Source organism: Orbicella franksi, chromosome 12 (genome assembly GCF_964199315.1).
Source record: "Orbicella franksi chromosome 12, jaOrbFran1.1, whole genome shotgun sequence".
Classification (NCBI taxonomy): Eukaryota; Metazoa; Cnidaria; class Anthozoa; order Scleractinia; family Merulinidae; genus Orbicella; species Orbicella franksi.
Window position 1 is genome coordinate 24,144,488 of NC_138156.1, and position 25,309 is coordinate 24,169,796.

Below are 25,309 nucleotides of genomic sequence, written 5' to 3' on the forward strand. Positions count from 1 at the left end.
TGTGTTTTTGCCAAAGCAAGAGGGCAGCGTTTCCTAGCGGTTGACTAAGAAAACGTTGCGAGAACAAATTTAAGAACAGATCTGAAATTTTCTTTACACTCTGTCCCCACCCTCTCACCCTTCCTGACAATTATTTCACTAAAGAAACTGTCAGCTAACTTTGCTCTGATAAGTGCTATTCACTCTCAAAGGATCACCTTCTCAAATTTTCAACGGCAGTCAGTTTACCTTTATCAACCTCAAGCCAAAAAATAGTTAAGATGAGCTAGGAGTAATTAGCTTTAATTCATAACTACATGTAAAGATCAGCTACGAAGTTCAGCTTGAAGGAGTTTCTTGTTTATAATCATGGCAATGACTAGAGGCGTTCTATTCTGATTTTCAGTTTATCCGACAATCTGAAAACCCTATGAAGGTTGTTATGCCATTATCGCGCTATATCAGTTACTTAAAAAGTGTTGGATAATCTTTCCAGACTCAGCGGGCTCGTGCTCTGGCTTCAATGGTATCCAATATGGATGTAAATTTTCTCGTTTTGTCCAAAATTTCCTTGTATCCATGTCTCAACTGCAAATACGATACCATGAAAAGGCATTTTGCCCATCCGCACAATTCATATACGCAAAAACGCGACATATGTCTGAATTCAGTTAGGTTAATCGAGTTTGTTTTTTATTTGCGGGGGGGGGGATGACCCTTGATCACAGAGGACCTTGACGAGAGGTCCTTGCTGAGAAAATGTCCTCTGTGTTACTACTCTCTCTTGAAGCCAGCATTGGCCAAGAAAAAACTCATATTTAATTTCCAAACTATGAAATAATTTTTTTTTTAATATACTCTATTTTGTACAATTAGACGCCCCCTAGGACCTCTGTTACATGTTAACATGGCAACATGTTTACATTAACTATAACATTAATCCAAATAAATAATTTCTTACAAAACTTGTAATATCGTATTATATTTCATTGGGATGTTAAGTTTCCTCATCAATAAATATATTAAAATCTGTTTTATTACATATGTCAATATAAAACTTGTCTGTTTCATCGTTAATGCTTAAATTCTGAATTGCTCCTTAAAACTCGAGCGGGCGTCGTCATTTCCTTAAATTAAAGCGGTATATCCTTATTCATTAAGAAAATGTCATAAAATAAACTTCCATCAGTTGAACTGTAATATTTTGAGTGCTATCGTAATTCAGTCTGGCTGTGGGCTCGCTGCAAATTCGCATGTAGAAAAATCCACCTCCAAGTCCAATGTTTAATTAACTGAACCGTTGTCATTTGCAATGCTCAAAGCTATGCGGCGCGTTCTTTCATAATCCAAACACATCCGAGACTTTTCTAGTCTTTTTCTAGATCCAGGAACCAAGAAGCTGAAGGTGTTTTAGTGATTGAGTGTTCTCCTCCTCTGAACGCATTCTGCCATGGTGCCTTTTATAAGCTGTTCATTCAGCGCTGTATTGAATTCAACCAACCCGCTAAGCCGGTCAAAGATATCATGAGAATACTTCAAGTTGAAAGTGCTAAACCGTTTATTTGGATCGTTAAACAGCGGGAAGTCGCCGGCTTTCTTTTCCTCTTTTGTTATTCTGGGGATTCCTGTAAGAAACAAAAAGTTGCCACATGAGACAAGACAAAAGGGTTTCAAAGAAGAATCACGGGCGTAAAGCATTTCAATGGTAACAAAATTTCAAAAATCGTTGGTGGCTTGATCGGCTGCTGTCTAGGCAAAATATGCATACGAGCCAAGTGGCCCATCAGGCCGGCGCTTATCCCGGTTTCTGTAGCATGAAGCAACTAGGAGTATTTCTACTTCCCCCTGGATGGGATGCTAGTCCATCGCAGGGTTACCCCCAGCATTAAATTCGCCGGTACCCATTTATACGCCTGGGTGGAGAGAGGCACTGTGAGAGTGAAGTGTCTTGCCCAAGAATACGACACAATGACCCCGGCCAGGGCTCGAGTCCGGACCGTTCAATCCGGAGGTGAGCGCACTAACCATGAGGGCACCGTGCTTTCACTGCTGTCTGTTAGCGATTAGATTCCATCTTCTCTCCTGTCAAACCCAGTAGGTGGGTCATTCATTACACAACTTAGCATGAAAGGCCGGAAGGGGATAAACTCTCTTACCTGGCCTTACGAAGTCTCTGTAAGTCTTGTTGACAAGAACAAAGTGCAGCACTATAGGACACTTTGGGTTAGTGGGATCTTTGAACACATAACACTCTTTCCAGCCCTCTCTGTCAAACTGCTCGTCCGCGTCGATTGGCGGGAAAAGAAGACCGTTACGCTTGGCCCAGTCCTCCGCTAATTTGATGTTCTGAGGAAAAAGCAATTGTTTGAATTTAGTCAAAAATAAAACAGCCACAAAATATACATATGTAGCTGTATTTTCATTACTGCATTATTTTTTGCATAACAAAATGAGTTTAAGGAATAAAGGTGGCCTTTAACAATCAGCAAAGATGATAATGATAAAGATTCTTACGTTGTCGACAATAAACGATCGTCTCTAAAACGAGATACGTCACTACGTTAATGCTTACATCAGTTCCACACCAATCCGAATTGGTTATAATACCGGTAGATAACATTAGCGGCTAGGACTATCGCCAATCCCCTTAGATGTAATGATTGCCGCCATCCCCTCCTCAGCATTTTTGACTTGTCTGGTTGTCCTAAGAGGTCTTTGGTACCCCATGCATTGTACTGGGTGAAAAGAGGCTTTGTTGAGATTGAAGTGTCTTGCCCAATATCAGTATAAAATAACCGTAACTGAATGACCCTGGCCAGCGTCAAGGTCACCGTGCCTCTAATTCCCAAATGTAATAAAATAGAAAATAGTTCATTGCAGATATGACGTGACTACCTTAAAAGGTCTTTCCTCATCCTTCTCTCGTGCACTGAAGTCAAATGACAGGATAAGATCGACGGACCTCTGTTTCCTTAAGAGTGGTGGGTATGGAGAATTGAACATCAATCCAGCATCAACCAGCTCCATTCGTTTTTTATGGATACAAATGTTCTCCTTTTCCAAAGAGCACATCCCATCAGCGCCTTCTGTGGACGCTTAAATACAAACGTACAACTGTCAGTGAGCAGCTGGTATTAACGCTAAGAACGGCAATTAGCTGGCGTTGTAATCTGTTCCAAACTCCATTGTGCTGTCACATCACTGAAAAACAGGCCATTTTCCGAGTTACCTTGTGCCTCAGTGTCAAAACGAGTCTTAGTGTGAAACCATTCATATGAAAACGTGTTCCGACTACAGGTTCATTTTGATGCAAATCAAACTCATTTTCACATGAAAGGTTGTGCACGGAGACTCGTTTTGAAACAGAGGCACATGGTAACTCGAAAATGGCCTATTTCTTCCACTGGGAAAAAAAAAAAAAAGCTAAATAAAGCCATGTGTGTGCTTTGTCATAAATGCCTTGTGGTCCACTGAGTCCCAGCCCTCGCAGAAAGTTGTGAACAAGCCCGGCTCTTTTTGACCGAGTTTGGAGTCCAGGCAACTTTTCAAGCACATAGTCAATAACTCTTCTTCGGAACTCCTTCTTCTCTGTTCTCTGGTTTTTCGTGGCTTTTCCATCCAACTTGTGAGTTTCTTCATCCGCTTTAACATCACCTTGTAGTTTGGCCATGAGGGCGCTTTCAGCATTGTCCTTTCCCTTCTTTCCTTCCAAGGCCACAACGTCATCGTCATCGTCATCGTCTGAATCGTCATTGTTGTTGCTTCCAGAGAGAAACTGTTTTTCTGTTGAAGAACGAGAACAAGAGCGTTAGCCTGCTTGACTACACCTCTTACATCTCACTGGATAACAATTAAGAAGCAAGGAAGACTTTTGATAAAAACATTTCCTAAATACAGTTTCTGACCCTTTCTCTAAAAAACTGTAATGGCGGTAATTTTGAAAACATTGAGGAGGAGGTTGTAATGAGAGAGGGGGGTGGCTTCCATTCAACCTCACGGTTACCCTCAATTTTTCCTCCACTACACATCCGGACACACTAGACAGTGATTAAATTGGGTGCGTTGGCCAGCCAAGCCATCGTTCCGTTTATTCCATCTCAGCATATAATACAATTGCTAAGTGCACCAAAGCCGGACACGAAAACCCTAAAACCAGCAAGTGGAGAAAATTGGGAACGTGTGCCCCCGACCAAGGCAGTGGTGCAGCCCTCGGGGTTTTAGGGTATCCTTGGTTAACATCGGTACTGTAGAATAATAAACCTAAGGCTTTATACAGCGATATAATAGCAATAAGAGAACTAAATAAACGTACAACAGTGGATTACAACTGATGATATTATTAAAAGAAAACCAAACTTAACCTAAACACGGCAAAGGCTGGCCATAGAATGTCTCACCTCGCCAACTGCCACCGATTACAAACTCAAATCCCACTATACACTGCGCACCTCAAACCCGTACCCAGCCCTCTGGTCCGTGCCGGCAAAATAGTAATTTATGCTAATTTAAGATCATCACAAATTACATTCCTCCACTAGTTAATTTAGCCTTTTTCTGGTCATCCAAACCCTATTCCGCATCGTTTTCTCGTTTTTGACAAACCCAGACCTCTCTCTTAGCAAGCCTAGTAACATTCTCAACAAAAACTTAATAAGTACAGCTTTATAAGGAAAATCCATATCGAAGACCACAGAAGACGAAAACCCAGGAAGACGCTTTCCTTACCTAACATTTCTTTTTCATTGTCTTCTTTTGATTTTATCTGTTTGTCTTCTTTCAAGACTCGCTGTAAAAGAATTGCGTAGAAACTGCCCCAGATTCCTAAAGACAAGAAACATTCAAATGTCAACTATTCGCCTCTCAGTTCAAGAACGTAAAGACGTAAACCACGATGCGACCATCTATTCGAGAGTCTGCAATGGCAATTTGTATAAATGTGACGAGTGGGTCATCCTACAAGCAGTCCGGTCCTTACTGGAGCAGGGCCCCAGGAACCCAGGAAGACTGGCTCCCAATTTTCTTTCGCGCCTCTTCCCTAATCTTGGCCCGGCCATTTCTAATTTTCGACATTTTAACTTCTTGTGTGGGACTGGTCGTAATCTGCAAATGAGCCTTCTGTCTGTTATAAGGTTATAGCTGTTTGCCAACCGTGAGTCTAGACCATAATAGCCAGGTCAAATCAACTTACCTTGCAGATAGTAGAGAGGAGATTCTGGGAATTTCTCGATAAGTTTTCCGCAAAAGAATTTGCTTCCAAACAGTTCAGTCCTCATGAATGTGCCATATTTATCCATTCCGATCTCATACGAAGTGAACTCCACCCATTCTGAAGTTAAAGAATTAAAAATTACATCTTGCACGTGAAATAAGTCTGAGGTCAGTAACTGTTGTCTCACCTGCAAGAGACTGTGCTGATACGTCTCGTTTGGAGTTAATAGCGGTGTATATTGGCATGGGGACGGCTGCATCTCGGACTTTCTCTTGTTGATGACTCAGCTTTACTGAATTCTTTCTCTGTTTAACAAAATAAATAGAACATACTGTTTAATAAAAGTTCCTTGAATGTTTTGCAGCTAATAAGGCGAATGAAACTGAAATTAAAACTGATTCGAGCGGTGAACCGTCAACTATTAGTAAAGCCAGTGACATCTGAGAAGATACAGGCGTACTAATAGAAAGACATACATATTCCTATTATAGCTGTGCATTCGATTGTTATTATCATTAGTTTGTACATCAAGGCAACTCTCAACTTATTTTATGTTCCCCACCCGCTAACTGAACACCCTGAGATTTCTAAGAGGACTTCTTAGTTTAGCTTACCGGCCCCAACAGACTCTCTCCAACACAATGGCCATAAAAATCTGTCAAGCTGACAGGTTGGCCTCTCGCCCCAACAATTCCCTATGACCCATTGATATTTCGGGGTGGAGAGTGGCACAGCTAACGTGAGAGTAATCTCGGCTAGTGGCGCTTGTGAAACCGGATGCCTGGATCCGAGTGCAAACCATTGGACCGCAACTTCTAGACACGAAGTTACGGGTGGAAAACAATGCGCTCTGACTTGTTTTCTTTTTGTGAGTAGTCTCTGTCACTGACTGACCAGCTAAGTCAATAACGTTAATGCTTTGATAACATATGCGTTGCGTTAATTGGGAAAGCAAAATGTTGTTCTTTTTTTTTTATGTCAGGTCATTTCCTAATGGTAATAGTCTGCTTGATCCGGTAGCAAACATTACGCCAGGAATTGTCCATCGGCATATATGCTATTTCCCAGCTGGGAAGTCCTTATTGTGAAATTTTCACCATATAGATCGAGCCTCAAACGGAAATAACTTAATAAACATTTTTCCCTCTCTCTCTCTAATCACTTTTATAATTGTTGACTTTTTCCACACACACATCGCGCGCGCGTTACCGCGACCGTGGTCAGAGAGAGGACAATCCGGACCGGGCTAAAAACCAACCAGATTGGCGGTTCGTTACCGTGCTCTCTTGGAAAAAAAAAATGAAAGCTCTTATCAACTGAAGTCTTGCTATTTCCGCGCCCTTTTCGATTGCTCGCTGTCATATAGTGCGTCTCCTCGCTGAGAGAAGTCTTTTTTCTTTTTAAACTTTATCCTATTAAACACCATTAGGATAAAACATTAAGCGACCATCATTTACCTACAGGATATGCTGAGCAAATAACTCCATCTGTAATTAAAATATGATACGTGATGAATCATGACACTATTGTCAAAGCTTCCGGCAACTTTAAGTCAGTTAAAAGCCATCAGCACCTAGCTGTAAAGTACAATTAACACTCTGAAACCGATAATACCGTGTGCTGGTTGCTGTAACTTGGAGAAGCACGACACCGGGACATTATTGAACCAACTCTCGGGTAATTTTAAATTCCTAATTAAGGAAAGATACTGACGAAACTAGTAAGCTATTTTCGACAAACTAGGTCTGTTCCCCAGCTAAGTAAGTGGTTTATGGGGCTGTCGATTCTTAACTCCAGGTGAACCTCTCTACACAGCCTTTCCGTAGTAGAGAATTAACCGGACGCTGGAGAGATTGTAGAGGTTGCAATGAGTGTAAATTACATAGATTTAGCGCGTGGTGGCGGTTCCACTATGGTCTATCGCAGGTTACGGCCTCAGATTCAGTTTGCTCCAATAATTTATTTGTCTGAATCATTTATAGATCTAGGCGGAAAGGGGTAAGAGAGTTCATCCCCCATTTAGGCTTTATTCCATGGTAATCCCTCTAAAGTTCTTCCGTGGACAATGTTATATCTACATTCATTCTTGGCATTCTTATTATCGAGACTTCTCTACAGACAAAACTCGCTTTCAGATCATGGAGAGAAATCCTTTAAAAGAAAATGAATGAAGTAGGGTGTAATTATATTTCATAACTGAACTGAGCTTTTGCCAGATAGACTTCTCGAAAAACAAGCTATAACGATTCATGAAAAGATTGATCATAAGATAATGCAATTCAAGAGTTTTCATTGGCTTAGTCATCACGGTATATTTGACAATTACTCCACGATCACGCGTTAGATATGATATTGTAGATATCCAACGAGAGCGTAGCGCCGAGTTGGCTATAATCATCTCTCATGCTCTACAAACATGGTAAACGTAGGCTTTTTATTTCTATTTTATTTCAGTTTTCTATATTCTGGGGGCGTTTTTCACAAGACAGTTATTCCACTCGCGCTGGTTGGAACTGAGATGATTACATGGCCAACGAGGCGCTGCGATGGCCATCTGCCATCTCATATCCAACAAGCGCGAGTTGAATAATTGTGCAATAGTGAGCAATCCTGGACATTAATGCTTGATATGTGCTTAAAGAGAGCTCAAATGTTAATCACCCTCGTCTTTTGCGTAGGTGAACATGAATTTCTTCATACTACTGTTGACCATCAGAGCCTCTGTTTCAAGTTCATTTACTCCTGACGACACCCGCTCCTCCTTTCTTCACACTGTGGAAGACTATTATCTACAAGGTCACGTGAGCCATCGTCAGATGTCGTCCAGTGTTTTGTCATGCGCACAACTCTGCCTGAGAAATCGTCCTCTGTGCCATTCGCTGAATTACGACAAGGAAGGAAGCAAGATTTGTGAGTTAAACGATGAAGGAATAGACATCACCCAGACTGTTGTCACCTCCCTTGTTCCTAAGAGTGGATTCATCTTTGGTCAACTGTTAAATCTCACGGTTAGTAATAACAAGAAATCGTAACTGAATAACTAATGGCACAGAGCACTGCTGACTACAAACAAATACTAACATGTAAATTAAGCCAAGCCTAAAAGCGGAGCTTCTATTACAATAAATAAACCTTTCTTAAGCCTGCAATCTAATCGAAAACCAATTCCTGGCCAGCGGCCAACTTCACAAAAACATGCGACTTCGATGAGCTTTAAACCTGAACCCGCGATATGATTTTTGATACTGGTAAGCGTTAGCGGATACCTTGTTTTGACCGGTGTCAATAGGCCACGTTCGATGTATCAATATTCTAACATGGCTCGGAGGCTTTCGGATCAAAATTGTAAATTTTCTAAGTTTCTATTGTCTCTCAATTCCCAAAAGAGACTTGGATACAAAGAAAACAACACCAAATATAGACGTTTATCCCGAAAGCCTCGGAGCCATGTTAGAATATTTATATATCGAACGTGGCCTATTGACCATAAAATTATTGAATATCAAATATGTATGCTGCAAACCTATTAGCTGGAATATGGCCGCCATGTTGCCGACGTGGTCGTAGTCGCAGGGCGCATGCGCCCGCGATCCACGCCTCTAACCATGTTGACCATGAAAAAAGAGTTGCATGGTTTTCTCTTTATATACATGCATGTGGTTCTGTTCTTATAGTTATGCATGGTACTCCTCTCGAATGCCCTTCGGGCCTTCGGAGCTCCGCTGTAAATTAGTTGCAAATCGAAGCTATGCGCTGCTGAGTTTGTTGTTGTATATGCACTGGAAGACTAAAACTATATGGAAGAGATGCTTAGGATGGAGAGATAACCTTCACTTGCCATTTACCATTAATAGTCAGTTATCTCTAAATATTTTCATTTCTATTAGATCTGGCGATATTGAAATTTGTCTAGAAGAGTCAGACATAAAATGTAAACTATTTATAGGAACGACATAACGGTAAATTTGGAAATATTCGGTAGAGATGTAGATTCCCCACAAGGTATAGGTCGTCTAGCGCCAAAATTCTACATAAGACGGGTGGAAGTTGAAGAGAGCGAGAAAAGGGGAGCAGGGGGGACATTTTCCTATTTTTTTGTTTAAAAACGGGTCGGAGTTAAAAAAAAAAAATCTTCGAGATAGATCTTAGGTAAAAGTCATCTATCGTCAAATACGTTGGTGATCATTTAGAGTTAAATCGACCCTTATAATTAAGGTATTAGTTGAAGTAGCTAACCACTTATTTTAAAACCCTTTTCTTCTTAGAGTCAATACAGCACCGATAAAGAGCCTTTAAATACTGGAAACAAAGGTAAAACCGTTCGTCTGATATCTTGGGCGGGGTAGAACTGTTCCTTTCGGTCAGAGACGTACTCCTGATTTGAACCCATAAATAACAGTAGTTTATTGTTATGTTTTTTTTTTTTTAAACCATTTATTATGTCCAGCTTTTTGTGTTCAAAACTACGGTTGTACATGTAATAGTGTTTAATGTTTTTGTGTGCATATGCACGATAACGCACACATCAAAAATATGTTAGTATCAACGTTACCAGTCGGTTGACACATATTACTATTAGCTTGACTTTATCGAGATTTTGCCTGGGATGCTGTACTGCTGTAATGCCGTTATTACTCAGCTATGATCAAAGATTTCAGCCGTTTTCAGAGCTATCGGTGGTAAGTTTTACAGATCTCCGATTTCAGCTTTAAGTTAAAAAGGCGCCATTTCTCACGAGACAGTTAAAATGTCGAGCAATTCTCAGCTATCGGTTTAACACTCTTTATTGAAGATTATCAACATTGTTTCATAGAACAAACTTTTGTTTTCACAACTCTGGGCGCCCGAGGAGAAACTGGGCCGAAAAATACATCCGGGTATGTAGGAACATCGCTGGAAGATAAAGTAACATTAGACAATGGCATCCAAATTTGGACTGTTCCCGTGACTGGAATCTACGTCATTAAAGTGTCAGGTGCTTCAGGCGTTAGTAGCACGACTAAAGGTCATTTACATTGGAGTCTCGGTGGCTTAGGAGCCAAGATAAAAGGAACTTTCAAACTTTATCAAGGAACACAGCTTAAAATCCTTGTCGGTCAAGAGGGTCATCGTGCTGAGCGCTTCAGTGACGCCGCTGGAGGTGGGGGAGGTGGAAGCTTTGTGGCTTTGTTAAATAACACTCCGCTAATCATTGCAGGAGGGGGAGGGGGTGGAGGACCAGCGCGCAAACAATTTAAAGACGGTGACCCTGGTCAGGCAACAGAGAATGGCACCAGGTGTGGTGGGACGGGAGGGTCCGGTGGACAAGTCTGTGACCTTAAAACGGGCAACATTGATTCTGGCTTACCAGCTGGAGGAGGAGCAGGACTAAAGGGCGATGGAAACAGGGGATCTGGGTATGCACAGACGCCCTCAAGTTTTATTAATGGCGGAACTGGGGGAACATGTCCGGTATCCCAAGGGGGCTTTGGTGGGGGTGCATTCGCCTTTGTACTTGGTGGTGGTGGGGGTGGGTATTCCGGTGGGGGAGTTGTTGGGAATTCGTCGACTGGTGTAGCAGGGGGAGGGGGCTCGTATAATAGCGGAACAAATCAACTGAACAAGGCGGGTGTTAATAAAGGCCACGGGAAAGTTATAATCAAGTTTAAACCTTGAAGCAACACTGTCGTTAGATATGTATTAAGGTTGTCGTTGACTTTGACATTGACATAATTTATGAACTCTAACTAGAAAGCCAGTATAATTATAAACGTCTGCTTTTACTCAATGACAAAGAAAGCAGTTTGTAGAGAAAAAGCATGCTTCTAAGAAGAATCTAGAATCCTGAATCATGACAACTGATCCTAAGTTGTCTGTTGTACTGCACTGTTTACTATAGCAACAGGGTTAGGCTAATATGCTGATCACTCGTCACTGTGATATTGCAAAACGGCTATTCCTATATAGAAGTAGGATTGTACTGGATATGAACAATGCTTATGCTGAATAAAGACTAAAGGATTTATAACTCTTGTGACAATGAAAGGGAGTACTTCTAGTTTAAATGACTTGACACAGCTGTGCATGCGTTCAAGTAATGAGTCTACAGGAAATGGCAAACGACAGATTGCCGTTGATTCTGTTCTATGGTAAATTTGAACTTAACCCCTAAAGGAGACCGACCTGGGTGGCTTGAGCCTTAGTTGACCCCTAAAAGTACTGCTTTGAAACGGACAGTCAGGTTTAAACCATTTTCGCTGCAATTGCCGCAGGTATGCCAAGCTCCCTGAGAGCGGTTAATCTTATAGTATGACATTGTGTAACACCGTAAATTCATGGGTTTGTATGGAATATAATCATCATTTATAGCAGTTCGAAATATGGAAACGAAATTCAATAAAAACGACTTACTTCGACTCTTCTGCGTATTTCTTTTGTTTCGGTTAGCGTTTTGGAACCGTTTTAAAGCGATTCCAGCGAGGTTTAGTTTCACTAGTTTCCTCTCCATTTATCATAATACATGGCAAAAGAGACCTGGCTTTCGTTGTGTTTTTACCAAAGCAAGAGGGCAGCGTTTCCTAGCGGTTGACTAAGAAAACGTTGCGAGAACAAATTTAAGAACAGATCTGAAATTTTCTTTACACTCTGTCCCCACCCTCTCACCCTTCCTGACAATTAATTATTTCACTAAAGAAACTGTCAGCTAACTTTGCTCTGATAAGTGCTATTCACTCTTAAAGGATCAGCTTCACAAATTTTCAACGGCAGTCAGTTTACCTTTATCAACCTCAAGCCAAAAAATAGTTAAGATGAGCTAGGAGTAATTAGCTTTAATTCATAACTACATGTAAAGATCAGCTACGAAGTTCAGCTTGAAGGAGTTTCTTGTTTATAATCATGGCAATGACTAGAGGCGTTCTATTCTGATTTTCACTTTATCCGACAATCTGAAAACCCTATGAAGGTTGTTATGCCATTATCGCGCTATATCAGTTACTTAAAAAATGTTGGATAATCTTTCCAGACTCAGCAGGCTCATGCTCTGGCTTCAATGGTATCCAGTGTGGATGTAAATTTTCTCGTTTTGTCCAAAATTTCCTTGTATCCATGTCTCAACTGCAAATACGATACCATGAAAAGGCATTTTGCCCATCCGCACAATTCATATATGCGAAACCGCGACACATGTCTGAATTCAGTTAGGTTAATCGAGTTTGTTCATTTCTTCCTTTTTTATTTGAGGGGGGGGGGGGGGGGGAGAGCCTTGATCACAGAGGACCTTGACGAAAGGTCCTTGCTGAGAAAATGTCCTCTGTGTTACTACTCCCTCTTGAAGCCAGCATTGGCCAAGAAAAAACTCATATTTAATTTCCAAACTATGAAATAATTTATTTTTTTAATATACTCTATTTTGTACAATTAGACGCCCCCTGGGACCTCTGTTACATGTTAACATGGCAACATGTTTACATTAACTATAACATTAATTTAAATAAATAATTTCTTACAAAACTTGTAATACCGTATTATATTTCACTGGGATGTTAAGTTTTCTCATCAATAAATATATTAAAATCTGTTTTATTACATATGTCAATATAAAACTTGTCTGTTTGATCGTTAATGCTTAAATTCTGAATTGCTCCTTAAAACTTGAGCGGGCATAAAGCGGCATATCCTTATTCATTAGGAAAATATCATAAAATAAACTTCCATCGGTTGAACTGTAACATTTTGAGCGCTATCATGAGTCAGTCTGGCCGAGACTTTTCTAGTCTTTTTCTAGATCCAGGAACCAAGAAGCTGAAGGTGTTTTAGTGATTGAGTGTTCTCCTCCTCTGAACGCATTCTGCCATGGTGTCTTTTATAAGCTGTTCATTCAGCGCTGTATTGAATTCAACCAACCCGCTAAGCCGGTCAAAGATATCATGAGAATACTTCAAGTTGAAAGTGCTAAACCGTTTATTTGGATCGTTAAACAGCGGGAAGTCGCCGGCTTTCTTTTCCTCTTTTGTTATTCTGGGGATTCCTGTAAGAAACAAAAAGTTGCCACATGAGACAAGACAAAAGGGTTTCAAAGAAGAATCACGTGCGTAAAGCATTTCAATGGTAACAAAATTTCAAAAATCGTTGGTGGCTTAATCGGCTGTTGTCTAGGCAAAATACGCATACGAGCCAAGTGGCCCATCAGGTCGGCGCTTATCCCGGTTTCTGTAGCATGAAGCAACTAGGAGTATTTCTACTTCCCCCTGGATGGGATGCTAGTCCATCGCAGGGTTACCCCCAGCATTAAATTCGCCGGTACCCATTTATACACCTGGGTGGAGAGAGGCACTGTGAGAGTGAAGTGTCTTGCCCAAGAATACGACACAATGACCCCGGCCAGGGCTCGAGTCCGGACCGTTCAATCCGAAGGTGAGAGCACTAACTATGAGGGCACCGTGCTTTCACTGTTGTCTGTTAGCGATTAGATTCCATCTTCTCTCCTGTCAAACCCAGTAGGTGGGTCATTCATTACACAACTTAGCATGAAAGGCCGGAAGGGGATAAACTCTCTTACCTGGCCTTACGAAGTCTCTGTAAGTCTTGTTGACAAGAACAAAGTGCAGCACTATAGGACACTTTGGGTTAGTGGGATCTTTGAACACATAACACTCTTTCCAGCCCTCTCTGTCAAACTGCTCGTCCGCGTCGATTGGCGGGAAAAGAAGACCGTTACGCTTGGCCCAGTCCTCCGCTAATTTGATGTTCTGAGGAAAAAGCAATTGTTTGAATTTAGTCAAAAATAAAACAGCCACAAAATATACATATGTAGCTGTATTTTCATTACTGCATTATTTTTTGCATAACAAAATGAGTTTAAGGAATAAAGGTGGCCTTTAACAATCAGCAAAGATGATAATGATAAAGATTCTTACGTTGTCGACAATAAACGATCGTCTCTAAAACGAGATACGTCACTATGTTAATGCTTACATCAGTTCCACACCAATCCGAATTGGTTATAATACCGGTAGATAACATTAACGGCAAGGAGTATTGCCAATTTCCTTAGATGTAATGGTTGCCGCCATCCCCTCCCCAGCATTTTTGACTTGTCTGGTTGTCCTAAGAGGTCTTTGGTACCCCATGCATTGTACTGGGTGAAAAGAGGCTTTGTTGAGATTGAAGTGCCTTGCCCAATATCAGTATAAAATAACCGTAACTGAATGACCCTGGCCAGCGTCAAGGTCACCGTGCTTCTAATTCCCAAATGTAATAAAATCAAAAATAGTTCATTCTAGATATGACGTGATTACCTTAAAAGGTCTTTCCTCATCCTTCTCCCGTGCACTGAAGTCAAATGACAGGATAAGATCGACGGACCTCTGTTTCCTCAAGAGTGGTGGGTAAGGAGAATTAAACATCAATCCAGCATCAACCAGCTCCATTCGTTTTTTATGGATACAAATGTTCTCCTTTTCCAAAGAGCACATCCCATCAGCGCCTTCTGTGGACGCTAAAATACAAACGTACAACTGTCAGTGAGCAGCTGGTATTAACGCTAAGAACGGCAATTAGCTGGCGTTGTAATCTGTTCCAAACTCCATCGTGCTGTCACATCACTGAAAAACAGGCCATTTTCCGAGTTACCTTGTGCCTCAGTGTCAAAACGAGTCTTAGTGTGAAACCATTCATATGAAAACGTGTTCCGACTACAGGTTTATTTTGATGCAAATCAAACTCATTTTCACATGAAAGGTTGTGCACGGAGACTCGTTTTGAAACAGAGGCACATGGTAACTCGAAAATGGCCTATTTCTTCCACTGGAAAAAAAAAAAAGCTAAATAAAGCCATGTGTGTGCTTTGTCATAAATACCTTGTGGTCCACTGAGTCCCAGTCCTCGCAGAAAGTTGTGAACAAGCCCGGCTCTTTTTGACCGAGTTTGGAGTCCAGGCAACTTTTCAAGCACATAGTCAATAACTCTTCTTCGGAACTCCTTCTTCTCTGTTCTCTGGTTTTTCGTGGCTTTTCCATCCAACTTGTGAGTTTCTTCATCCGCTTTAACATCACCTTGTAGTTTGGCCATGAGGGCGCTTTCAGCATTGTCCTTTCCCTTCTTTCCTTCCAAGGCCACAACGTCATCATCATCGTCATCGTCTGAATCGTCATTGTTGTTGCTTCCAGAGAGAAACTGTTTTTCTGTTGAAGAACGAGAACAAGAGCGTTAGCCTGCTTGACTACAACTCTTACATCTGACTGGATAACAATTAAGAGGCAAGGAAGACTTTTGATAAAAACATTTCCTAAATACAGTTTCTGACCCTTTCTCTAAAAAACTGTAATGGTGGTAATTTTGAAAACATTGAGGAGGAGGTTGTAATGAGGGAGGGGGGCGGGGTGGCTTCCATTCAACCTCACGGTTACCCTTATCCTCCACTAGTTAATTTAGCCTTTTTTCTGGTCATCCAAACCCTATTCCGCATCGTTTTCTCGTTTTTGACAAACCCAGACCTCTCTCTTAGCAAGCCTAGTAACATTCTCAACAAAAACTTAACAAGTACAGTTTTATAAGGAAAATCCTTATTGAAGATCACAGAAGATGAAAACCTAGGAAGACGCTTTCCTCACCTAACATTTCTTTTTCATTGTCTTCTTCTGATTTTATCTGTTTGTCTTCTTTCAAGACTCGCTGTAAAAGAATTGCGTAGAAACTTCCCCAGATTCCTAAAGACAAGAAACATTCAAATGTTAAGTATTCGCCTCTCAGTTCAAAAACGTAACTGAACGTAAGCCAAGATGTGACCATTTATGGCTGAGAGTCTGCAATAGCGAGGTGTGTAAATGTGATAAGTCGGCCATCCCACAAGCAGTCCCTATGGACCAGGCCCCAGTCACCTTGCAGGTAGGCTAAACTCCCAATTTTCTTTCGCGCCTCGTCCTCAATCGTTGCGAGGCCATGTCTAATTTTCGATGTTTTAGCTTCCTGCTTGGGACTGGCCGTAGTCTGCAAATAAGCTATTTGTCTGTTAAATGGTTATAGCTGTTTGCCAGCTGTGCGTCCAGATCATCATAACCAGGTCAAATCAACTTACCTTGCAGATAGTAGAGCGGAGATTCTGGGAATTTCTCGATAAGTTTTCCGCAAAAGAATTTGCTTCCAAACAGTTCAGTCCTCATGAATGTGCCATATTTATCCATTCCGATCTCATAGGGAGTGAACTCCACCCATTCTGAAGCAAAAGAATTAAAAATTACATCTTGCACGTAAAATAAGTCTGAGGTCAATAACTGTTGTCTCACCTGCAAGAGACTGTGCTGATACGTCTCGTTTGGAATTAATAGCGGTGTATATCGGCATGGGAACGGCTGCTTCTCGGACTTTCTCTTGTTGATGACTCAGCTTTACTGAATTCTTTTTCTGTTCAACAAAATAAATAGAACATACTGTCATTTTTAATCAAAGTTCCTTGAATGTTTTGGAGCTAATAAGGCGAATAAAACTGAAATTAAAACTGATTCGAGGGGTGAACCGTCAACTAATAGTAAAGCCAGTCACTACTGACAAAATACAGGCACTCCAACGAAAAGACAACACATTCCCATAGTTGCTAGCTGTGCATTCGATTCTTATTAACATTAGTTTGCCCATCAAGGCAACTCTCAACTTATTTTCTGTTCCCCACCCGCTAACTGAACACCCTGAGATTTCTAAGAGGACCTCTTAGTTTAGCTTACCGGCCCCAGCAGACTCTCTCCAACACAATGGCCATAAAAATCTGTCAAGCTGACAGGTTGGCCTTTCTTCCATTTCTCGGTGATCTCTTTAACGTACTGCATTACCCTCCTGGGGGTAAGTAGCCACATGGGTCCCCACTGAAGATGTTCCCTGATATTCTTTTGGGTCTCCGTTGGGTCGATGTTTTCGCCCGCAGTTTGAGAATACAACAGTGACAGACCCCTGAAGATAAACCACAAAATAAAGCATCAACAGCAGTTTTTGGGGAGCAGAAAAACAAAACAAAAGCATCAAATGCAACACAATGTTTTCCACGGATCTGATCCACGAAGATGCTGGAAGTAAAACCTGTTCACTTACCAGGCAGAACCGGATAAACCAGTTAGATAAGTGACGCAGTTTAACAGGTCCATCTCGTCCAGGGCCCGACATGCTGCACTAAATCCCGTGGTGGCTCGGTAACCTCCCCCTGATCCAAGAACGGCTATCGTAGGAACCTGGAGGCGACAACCGAATGTTAAGATATACAAGTCGAATCGTCAGCGATGCCGAGCACCATAAAAAGGGTATTAGGAGCTTTGAAGGTTGTTAACTAATGTTAAAAATATAAATTCTCGATAATGGCTTCCACACATTTCTTTGAAGTAAGCTTTGAGGATTTGTTTGTGCATCACGACAATTCCTTAGCTGATGGTTTTCTTCATTCTCCTAACTTGTACATAAGGCGAGGTATTACGTTTGTTAGGAGATATTAGGCGATGATCACTACCAGGGCTCCACAGAATATAAGTACCTCACCTCATCCATGGTTTGTGGGCCTTGATCTCCCAGCATTTTGTTCATGGCTTCAAACACTATAGCTTTTCTCTTTTCCCTAAATTCTTTTTCTTCGTCACACAGATCCGTACTGTAGCGCAGGTCTGAATATTGCTCAGAACTGAAAAAAAAAGAAAAACCTTCGTGATAAGAGCCTTTTTATGAAATACGTGCAAACGAAAATAGAAAGAAATCTATCACGATTACATTATTAAAAACTAATTACAATTAGTTTGTAATACTTACACTTTTGATGCCTCTAAGATAATGTCAACCTCAGAATACTAAAGGAAAAAAAGAAATGAGATTTCATAAGATATATTTTCTTTAGCTTAATTCTCAGGATCTTTTTAATCAGGTGATAAATGTGATATTGCACGCTGGGCACTATGCTTCATCTTCAGTTGCCTCCAGTAGCACAACTAACATTTTAACTCAAGATTAACTGAAGCGGAAGGTGATAAATACTTGCCTCTCCAAATTTTAGCGTTTTTGACTCTGGTATACCGAGTCTTATATTTCTCAGTGGTAAGCATACTGCTTCGCCAATCTGATCATCAGCATCGTAATCTTCATCCCACAACGTAAGTTCTACAGGAAAAATCAGTCAGATGGGATCAGGGCAAACTTAAGGTGAACCATATTATGAACTTATGATAAACCTTATAAACAAGGCCTTGTTGTACCTAGATTTGCGATACAAGCACTATGATGTAATACACCATCTGTAGCATAACCTGCAGACACAAACAGATTTTCGTCTGCCTTTTTTCACGAGGTGCACCTACAGACGGAAACTGATCCATCTATGTTCGCAGGCTCTAGCTGCAGGCTATCGATATCGAGTCCGTCACTTTATTTCCGCATTCCATCATTGGCCGGCCATCTTGGAATAGCGATTATGACGAGTGGTAAATGGATAAAGAGAGATGTCTCTGTGCTATTTTGTCGTCTCACAGATTTTACTCTCGCAAAAAAAAATGGGTCCTATGGAAGCAAATTGTGGTAATTAGGTGTCGGTTGCTATTTTTCACCAACCTAAAACGTTTTCTTGGTCGGGATCAATGTGGAACACGAACGGTTCTTCCTTCCACACAGGGTTCTTGTTGTTTGACACGCATTTTGTTCTTTTGACCATTTCAGGCGAGGTGGGAATTCTCATCATCAGATAGGGATCTGGAGTGTCAACTGTAAAGGAAAGGAACGAATAATTTAGAAAATTAAAATGCCATGACTCGTCTGCCGTGCCATGTCTAGTTATAAGTATAAGCCAGTAAGCCTGGCGACAAAGCCTTTTTTGCCTGAGGTCTTTATCAAAGAGATTTAAGTGGGCAGGATCGCTCGACTTTTCATTCTTACCCAGGCTCGCGGATAATATGAAAGAACGGAGAAATCGATCAACAGGCCAAAAGAAAAATAGCAGTTCACCCTTTTCTTCTCTCCTTTCGTCCACCTTCACGCACTTTCACTCATTCACTTCTCATTCCAAAACTGAGCTGGGACAGAGAGAAATGGCCTTATCTTCCGCCCAAACCAATCCTTTGCTTAAAGCCAAAACGACTCGTTTTTCATCGTTTAAAGGGAAAAGAGCCGCTCTTAGTTTTCATGTAAATTTCCTAAGGCAGCGTCCACACGATGCCCGGCGGAGAAATTTGAAAACGCAGCTTTATTTCTACGGTTGGGCCTACCGTCCACACTAATCTGCCACGATAACGGAGGTTTTCGAAAACGCTTTTCAAACAGGAGGAATTCGAAAACGCCGGCTTTTCGTTACAGAAAATAGTTTGAAAACGGAGCTTTTTCGAAAACGATGACGTCGCGAAAATCCTGTGATTTGCGTGACCGAGGTTCCCTTGATCAAACAGAAATCCAAAATGACCGGTGATTATATTGTTGCGTTTTCAAATTCCTCCGGCATAGTGTGGATTCTAGTAATACTTACTCCAGTCATACCATCCTTGAGTTACATTCCTGGCTCTTAACACCTTGATTCGAATCGCTATGCACGACCTTGGTGACGCCTAGGATTAAAATAAATCATAAATGAGTCGACAGTCAGTTTTCGTCTGGTGACCTCTTACACGTTCGTCGGTCGAGTTAGGCGTCTGTACGAACATGCTACTCTCAAGTGTGATTTGATTCACAACCACGCGCATATATTCAGACGTATATCTTAGTTACGTAAATTTTTTCTAGAAGACTTCACATTCCAATGCTCTCCCAGTATCAAGGAAAATATTTTCTCGAATGCTCTCGCAATATCGGGAAACTTCTGCTACCATGCACAAGAAATTCTACACTGTGTTTGTTCCTTTAAATCGAGTTTTGAAAAGAATATAAACAAACACTAAGTCAACATGGGTTTATATTTGAACGAAACTTAACAGATGGATTGTATAACTATTTTGTTTGAATTTGGATTTTAACCGTAATGACCATTTTATTATATGCATAAAACTTGCGCAATGTATAGTATCTCAGACGATCCTAGATGAAAAACAGAGAAAGCTTTTGAGAGATTCTTGTTGAAAACGAAAAGGAGATGACTTTCAGTTTAAGTGTCTTTTAATTTTAAGTTTGTAAACGTATGAGCTTAAATGGCTACAAGAATGTTGTTTACCTGTAAACTTTGTGCTAATGCACTTGTTTCTTGGACTGCTTCGTTCTTGAGTATCATTTTACGCTCTGTAAAGAGAAAACGGGTTTGGGTTGTGACCTTGTACAACGTTGTCAGTAGATTTAAAAATGCTTCAAAGCTTAGAAAAGCGAATTTTAAACTGTAGAAACTGAAACGCGAAACCGCGCGTGTTGATCACGTATGTCCGCCTGACACGTGCAACGCGCCGCCCACGCAGCGGAGCAAAACAAGAACGTGAACAGGAAAGGATATGCACGCATGACTCAGCGGCCATTGTTAAACGCCCACGACACAGCTTTGTGTACACTAAAGCTCGGCCTTAAGATCCCACGGTGCAATTTACTGTATTTATTTTTATTTATTTATTTTCTTGTTCGTTTCTAGTGGCTACTGATAAACTTGTTAGAAGCGGTGTGAATTCACAACGCAATTTTACGTGAATCTTGCCAACACACAGTTAGGAAAAAAAGTTACACGAAAGTTTATAAGCGTTTGACAACAAATAAAACTTGTTTTAACTTTCTCGCAATCGTTGTAAAAACTGTTAAACCATGTTAAAATTTTCGCAGCGATTGCAAAAGAGTGTCTCACTAAACGCTTTGAATTGTTAATTTAATGCCAAAACAACAAGATCTCAATCTTGATTTTAGCGACAAACATGAATAAAAGCGACTGCTATTGTTTCTTACCTTGGTTTCTCTCTCTCCAGTGGTTTGTTTCAAACTCTGCCGGCGAGCAGGGCAGAACTGGTATCTCTGAGACGTTTGTAAGACTCAGGTAAGCAACGATTATGAAGTGATCGTACAAGAGTGTCGCTTTTTATTCGCTTCACAGGCAAGCCCTTTGACGTCATGCAATACGAACACGTAATACTGAACAATGCCTGTAATTCCGTGATCGTGATTCAATGAACTTCAATTGAATGGGTTTTGTCACACTACCAAGCCCGCGTGTGATTTCTAGTGATCTAAAGCGGAAATACCATGACGAAAATCGAGTCAAATAATTAGACATTGTTTAGGAGCTGGTTTCGAGGGTAACCATGTAAACTGTAAGGTTAATCGTGACTCGACCTACTTGTAACTTTTACTTGTAAATGCAAATTGCTCGATCACGCGAAACTTTTCCCAACCCAATATCATTTTTAAATACTCAACATTCTTACGATAAAAAATATATTGAGCTCTCGGAGAGCTGCAGTGGATTGCAAAAGTTGATGAAAAACATCACGAAAGATTCCCGACGCGCCAAGTCATTAGTTGAATTTGGAAGTGAGCGATCGTGCATAGATCAAACGGACAGATAATACTAAACCGCTTTTACAAATGATTTTTATAAACATGGGCTTTAAACTGAATACTTTACTAATTTGAACTTACATTCATTGAATAATCAAATTTTGGCTCCAGCGGGTTTCTCACTTTCGGACAGAAAATGCTTTTTTACTGTGAAAATACATGGTGTAGAGAATCGATCACGCAATCGAATACGGAAGGCACGAATATACAGACAATTAAAGATCACTAAATTCTTCAACCGCAAAAGGAAACAGAGGAAGGACAAACTGGAGTAAAGGAAAACATCCTCAATTTATTGATTTCAGTTGACTTGTCTTGCAGTTAAAACATTTGCTTCTTCTGTGTTTCAAAGTTAGAAGAGATGACAACGAACTATGTATGTTTCCACTACAAATTCTGTAAAGACATTTCTTAACGTCTTCCCAAATCACTCAGTCGTGACTGAAATCTGGAGCGATAACAGCGGGGATTTTTGTCGTCTTTTTTCGCCGGCGACACTTCCGTAATATAACCCTCTCCACTTCTTCGCCTCTGTGCCAAAACTGCCATCTTCACGTATGCACAAAACTAACAAACTTAGTGTACAATGAGGGGCGATAATACCTCGCTTTGCCAACACTAAACTTGTTGCCCATTTTAATGAAATAATTGCTCTCTTGTCGGCTCCGTTGAATCTTGTTTTATATAACTTTTCTCGTCTCTCTGACGTCAAGCATTGAGTAAAGGTAACGGATAGAGGAACTAAGTAACTTCACGCAGCTTCCGGTAAAACGTTTCTAAGCAACGCCTTTAAACAAGTGTTTGCCTTTAACCTTTCAACCCTCCCACATCAAGAATCTTCAAGTGCAGGCTACCGGAAATTAACTTACGATGCAAACAAAACGAAAATTTATTTGCAGTTCCTTAGTTCAAATAGATCGTCACACTCAATCAATCAATCACATCTCAGAGAAGGAAATGTTGTTTTCGTTTATTTTCAAACGATTTGCGTGTCGACTCGTTTGAAGTACAAAGTCAAGCAAACCTTTTTTTCCCTTTTCAATATTCTCTTAACAGCGACTGACTGCTGTGCTTCTGATTTCATTTACTTCACATCACATTCTTCCTTCAGGTTGTTACAAGCCAGGTCTTTTCTATTCCAGCTAGTATATTTGAAGAAAACTCAGTTCGCAAGCCTGAAACAAAAGGGGTTCTTTAAATTTTAGGCTGTCTGGTAGGATTCTATTGGGTTGTGTGCTCACGGTCGTTTAGTTCTAAGAGTTCAACAACAGAGTTTGTTTGAACGTTACTTACTAGCTGAATCATTTTGAGCTAGAGGAAGACTCGTTACTAACAAAAACCAGGACTTCGTTTGTCCTGGCATTTTCTGTTTCGTTAATCCCGCTTAGTTGCGCTGACTTCATGAATCTCTAAACCAGATGAGATGCTCGACAGCCTGAAAAAACGAAAGGAATTCTGGTAGTTATAGTCAAATGAGGACAACGTGCAAATCCGCTATTTCACCCGTTTCCTCGAGTCAGAGATAGCTGATCTTAAACCTATCCTATTGCAATGACAGAGCAATTTTCCGGTCCACTTATTAACACTTAAATAAAGTTTGTGCATGTATGCATGCAGTTTAAAATGTCCATTACAGTTTATTTGTGATTAATCACTGGTAACCATGTTACCCGTTGCCTGGACCAGCGATTAATTCATGCCAGCTACAAAATGATACCAAACACAGACGACTGTTTTGCTGCTGTTACATGACAACGAAGTATGCGTATATCAACTCCATGCGGAAAACAAACTAAATTCTGACCGCAAAGTTGTCCGTGATACTCTACACTACGCAGAAGGAATTTGAAAACGCAGCTTTACTTCTCCGGTTAGGCCTGTACCGCCCACACTAATCCGTCACGACAACGGAGCTTTTCGAAAACGCTCTTCAAACCCGAGGAATTCGAAAACGCCAGCTTTGCGTCCGGCTTAGCGTGGACAAAAAACATTTTGAAAACGGAGCTTTTAGAAAACGATGAAGTTACGATAATCCTGAGATTTATCTACTCGAGTTTTACCCAAACACAATTCCAAAATGACCGGTGATTGTTGCGTTTTCAAATTTCTTCGGCGTAGTGTGGACGGCAAACATTTGATGCGTTTCCACCTCCGTTTTGTGGACGCGGCCTTGTAGACATGCGAAATTGACTTCCGCCATTTTGCGTGGGTCAGTGACTGTTCGACATAAAAATAATCAGCGAGAATTCAACTAAAGGGAAAAAAATCCCAGCTGAAACCTCGGTATTGGCCCACCGTTAAAAATAACTGAATCGTTTGTTTCTTTCCTACGGCAGTGACCGCAAATGACGTCAATAATTTGTAATCATGTAGTTAAGTCGACAATTGTAACATCTTTCGCTCCTACACAAGTAATTAATGTTATTTTTTAAAACTGTTTGTTGACTACATTGTAGTGTAAACAGCTGTTTCGACAAAGGTTGTCTCACAAAGGCGTAAAAGCGTACGCGACAATGCTGACTGGTTTTATCGGTCGTAATAGTTTATCGTTTCTTGGTTGAGGTTCACGGTGTTTCAGCAAACAGGAACTGATTGAGGTGAAGCATCAATACACTTGTTAGAGCTGTTTTCTACCATTACTAATAATACCTTTCGACCTTGCTGCCTACACCGGCTTTTACACTTTGGTAGAACAATCTTTCTCAAAACAACTGTAATTAGCAGCTTTTCATTACCAAACATGAAGGATAAACTGAATTTATCCAGATGCCTCGGTTGAAGAGCGCCATTCCCAGTTCCTCCACCTGTTGTTAAGGAACAACAGCTCATTTCGTTTATAATTTTAAACAAGGAAGAAAACCCAAAATATCGCACACGACCGCAGTCATCGTCCGGTACTCTGCCGGACAATTGGCCTTGAACTTCCTTGAACTTCCTTGAACTAGCAAGTTAGCATGACTCACGCCTAAAAAAACTGAACCACTCAGACCTAAAAATTAATTTTACTGCCTCCATCTCTTTCTGAATTAATTACTTTGTGGCTCAAGATTCTCTTATTAGTATAGTAACTTACTGTTTAACAAATTGCATTGAATTTGAAGGAAAACTCAAACTAATAGCTCTCGGATGTAATAAAATTGCCGAGACTGAATCGACCAAAAAGATCGACAGGCCGATGGCGAAGAATGCAAGCGAAAGATTAAAACAAATAACGAAAGACAACTTAGAGAGCATTAAGTTAATTTTTTTAAGATGCACTATTTGCAATGTAGCTCGTTAAATGGACTTGTCAAAAGTTATTAGTTCTACTGTGTTTTGCTGCTTGCGGCCAAGTCTTTATGTGCGTTTTCTAGCCTCGCGCGGCGCGATCCACGCAAAATGCTTTTTTAAATGTTTCTATCTTTTTCTCACGGAACGCAGTGCAAAACAAACTGTACAACCGTTAAAAGGGAATTGTTTCCTCTCTAAAATCAACTCACAAATCAATGAGCAAAGATGGTTCTCACGTGATCTGCTAACGAACAACGGCAAAAAAAGAATGGCGTTAAAACCTCTGCCAGCATCAGGCGTCCACTGAGCTAAATCACTCGCAATCAAGCTATTACGCCGCTGAAATTGAAGCAAATCTGATCCCAAACCTTTAATTCAACACGACATTTCTGAACTGCT

The 25,309-nt window shown here is 40.7% G+C and overlaps 3 protein-coding genes across 3 annotated transcripts; 1 reads left to right on the forward strand and 2 right to left on the reverse strand.

The window, feature by feature from the left end:
* Positions 1-689: 689 nt before the first annotated feature.
* Positions 690-6,847, reverse strand: LOC145462330 (cytosolic phospholipase A2-like). Its single transcript, XM_081445827.1, has 8 exons — positions 6,803-6,847; positions 5,376-5,493; positions 5,168-5,305; positions 4,705-4,800; positions 3,439-3,762; positions 2,875-3,074; positions 2,136-2,325; positions 690-1,604 (listed from the first exon to the last, which is right to left on the reverse strand). The coding sequence occupies exons 1-8, from the start codon at positions 6,845-6,847 to the stop codon at positions 1,390-1,392; spliced, it is 1,326 nt and encodes a 441-aa protein (XP_081301953.1). The 3' UTR covers positions 690-1,389.
* A 1,025-nt stretch (positions 6,848-7,872) lies between these two features.
* LOC145462331 (uncharacterized) lies at positions 7,873-11,643 on the forward strand. Its single transcript, XM_081445828.1, has 3 exons — positions 7,873-8,196; positions 9,454-9,499; positions 10,002-11,643. The coding sequence occupies exons 1-3, from the start codon at positions 7,873-7,875 to the stop codon at positions 10,841-10,843; spliced, it is 1,212 nt and encodes a 403-aa protein (XP_081301954.1). The 3' UTR covers positions 10,844-11,643.
* A 557-nt stretch (positions 11,644-12,200) lies between these two features.
* Positions 12,201-25,013, reverse strand: LOC145463664 (cytosolic phospholipase A2-like). Its single transcript, XM_081447436.1, has 17 exons — positions 22,934-25,013; positions 21,032-22,815; positions 20,325-20,389; positions 19,647-19,725; positions 18,743-18,892; positions 18,177-18,295; positions 17,951-17,988; positions 17,687-17,825; positions 17,249-17,385; positions 16,888-17,110; positions 16,453-16,570; positions 16,245-16,382; positions 15,781-15,876; positions 15,028-15,351; positions 14,467-14,666; positions 13,728-13,917; positions 12,201-13,196 (listed from the first exon to the last, which is right to left on the reverse strand). The coding sequence occupies exons 3-17, from the start codon at positions 20,379-20,381 to the stop codon at positions 12,982-12,984; spliced, it is 2,223 nt and encodes a 740-aa protein (XP_081303562.1). The 5' UTR covers positions 20,382-20,389; positions 21,032-22,815; positions 22,934-25,013; the 3' UTR covers positions 12,201-12,981.
* Positions 25,014-25,309: the final 296 nt, after the last annotated feature.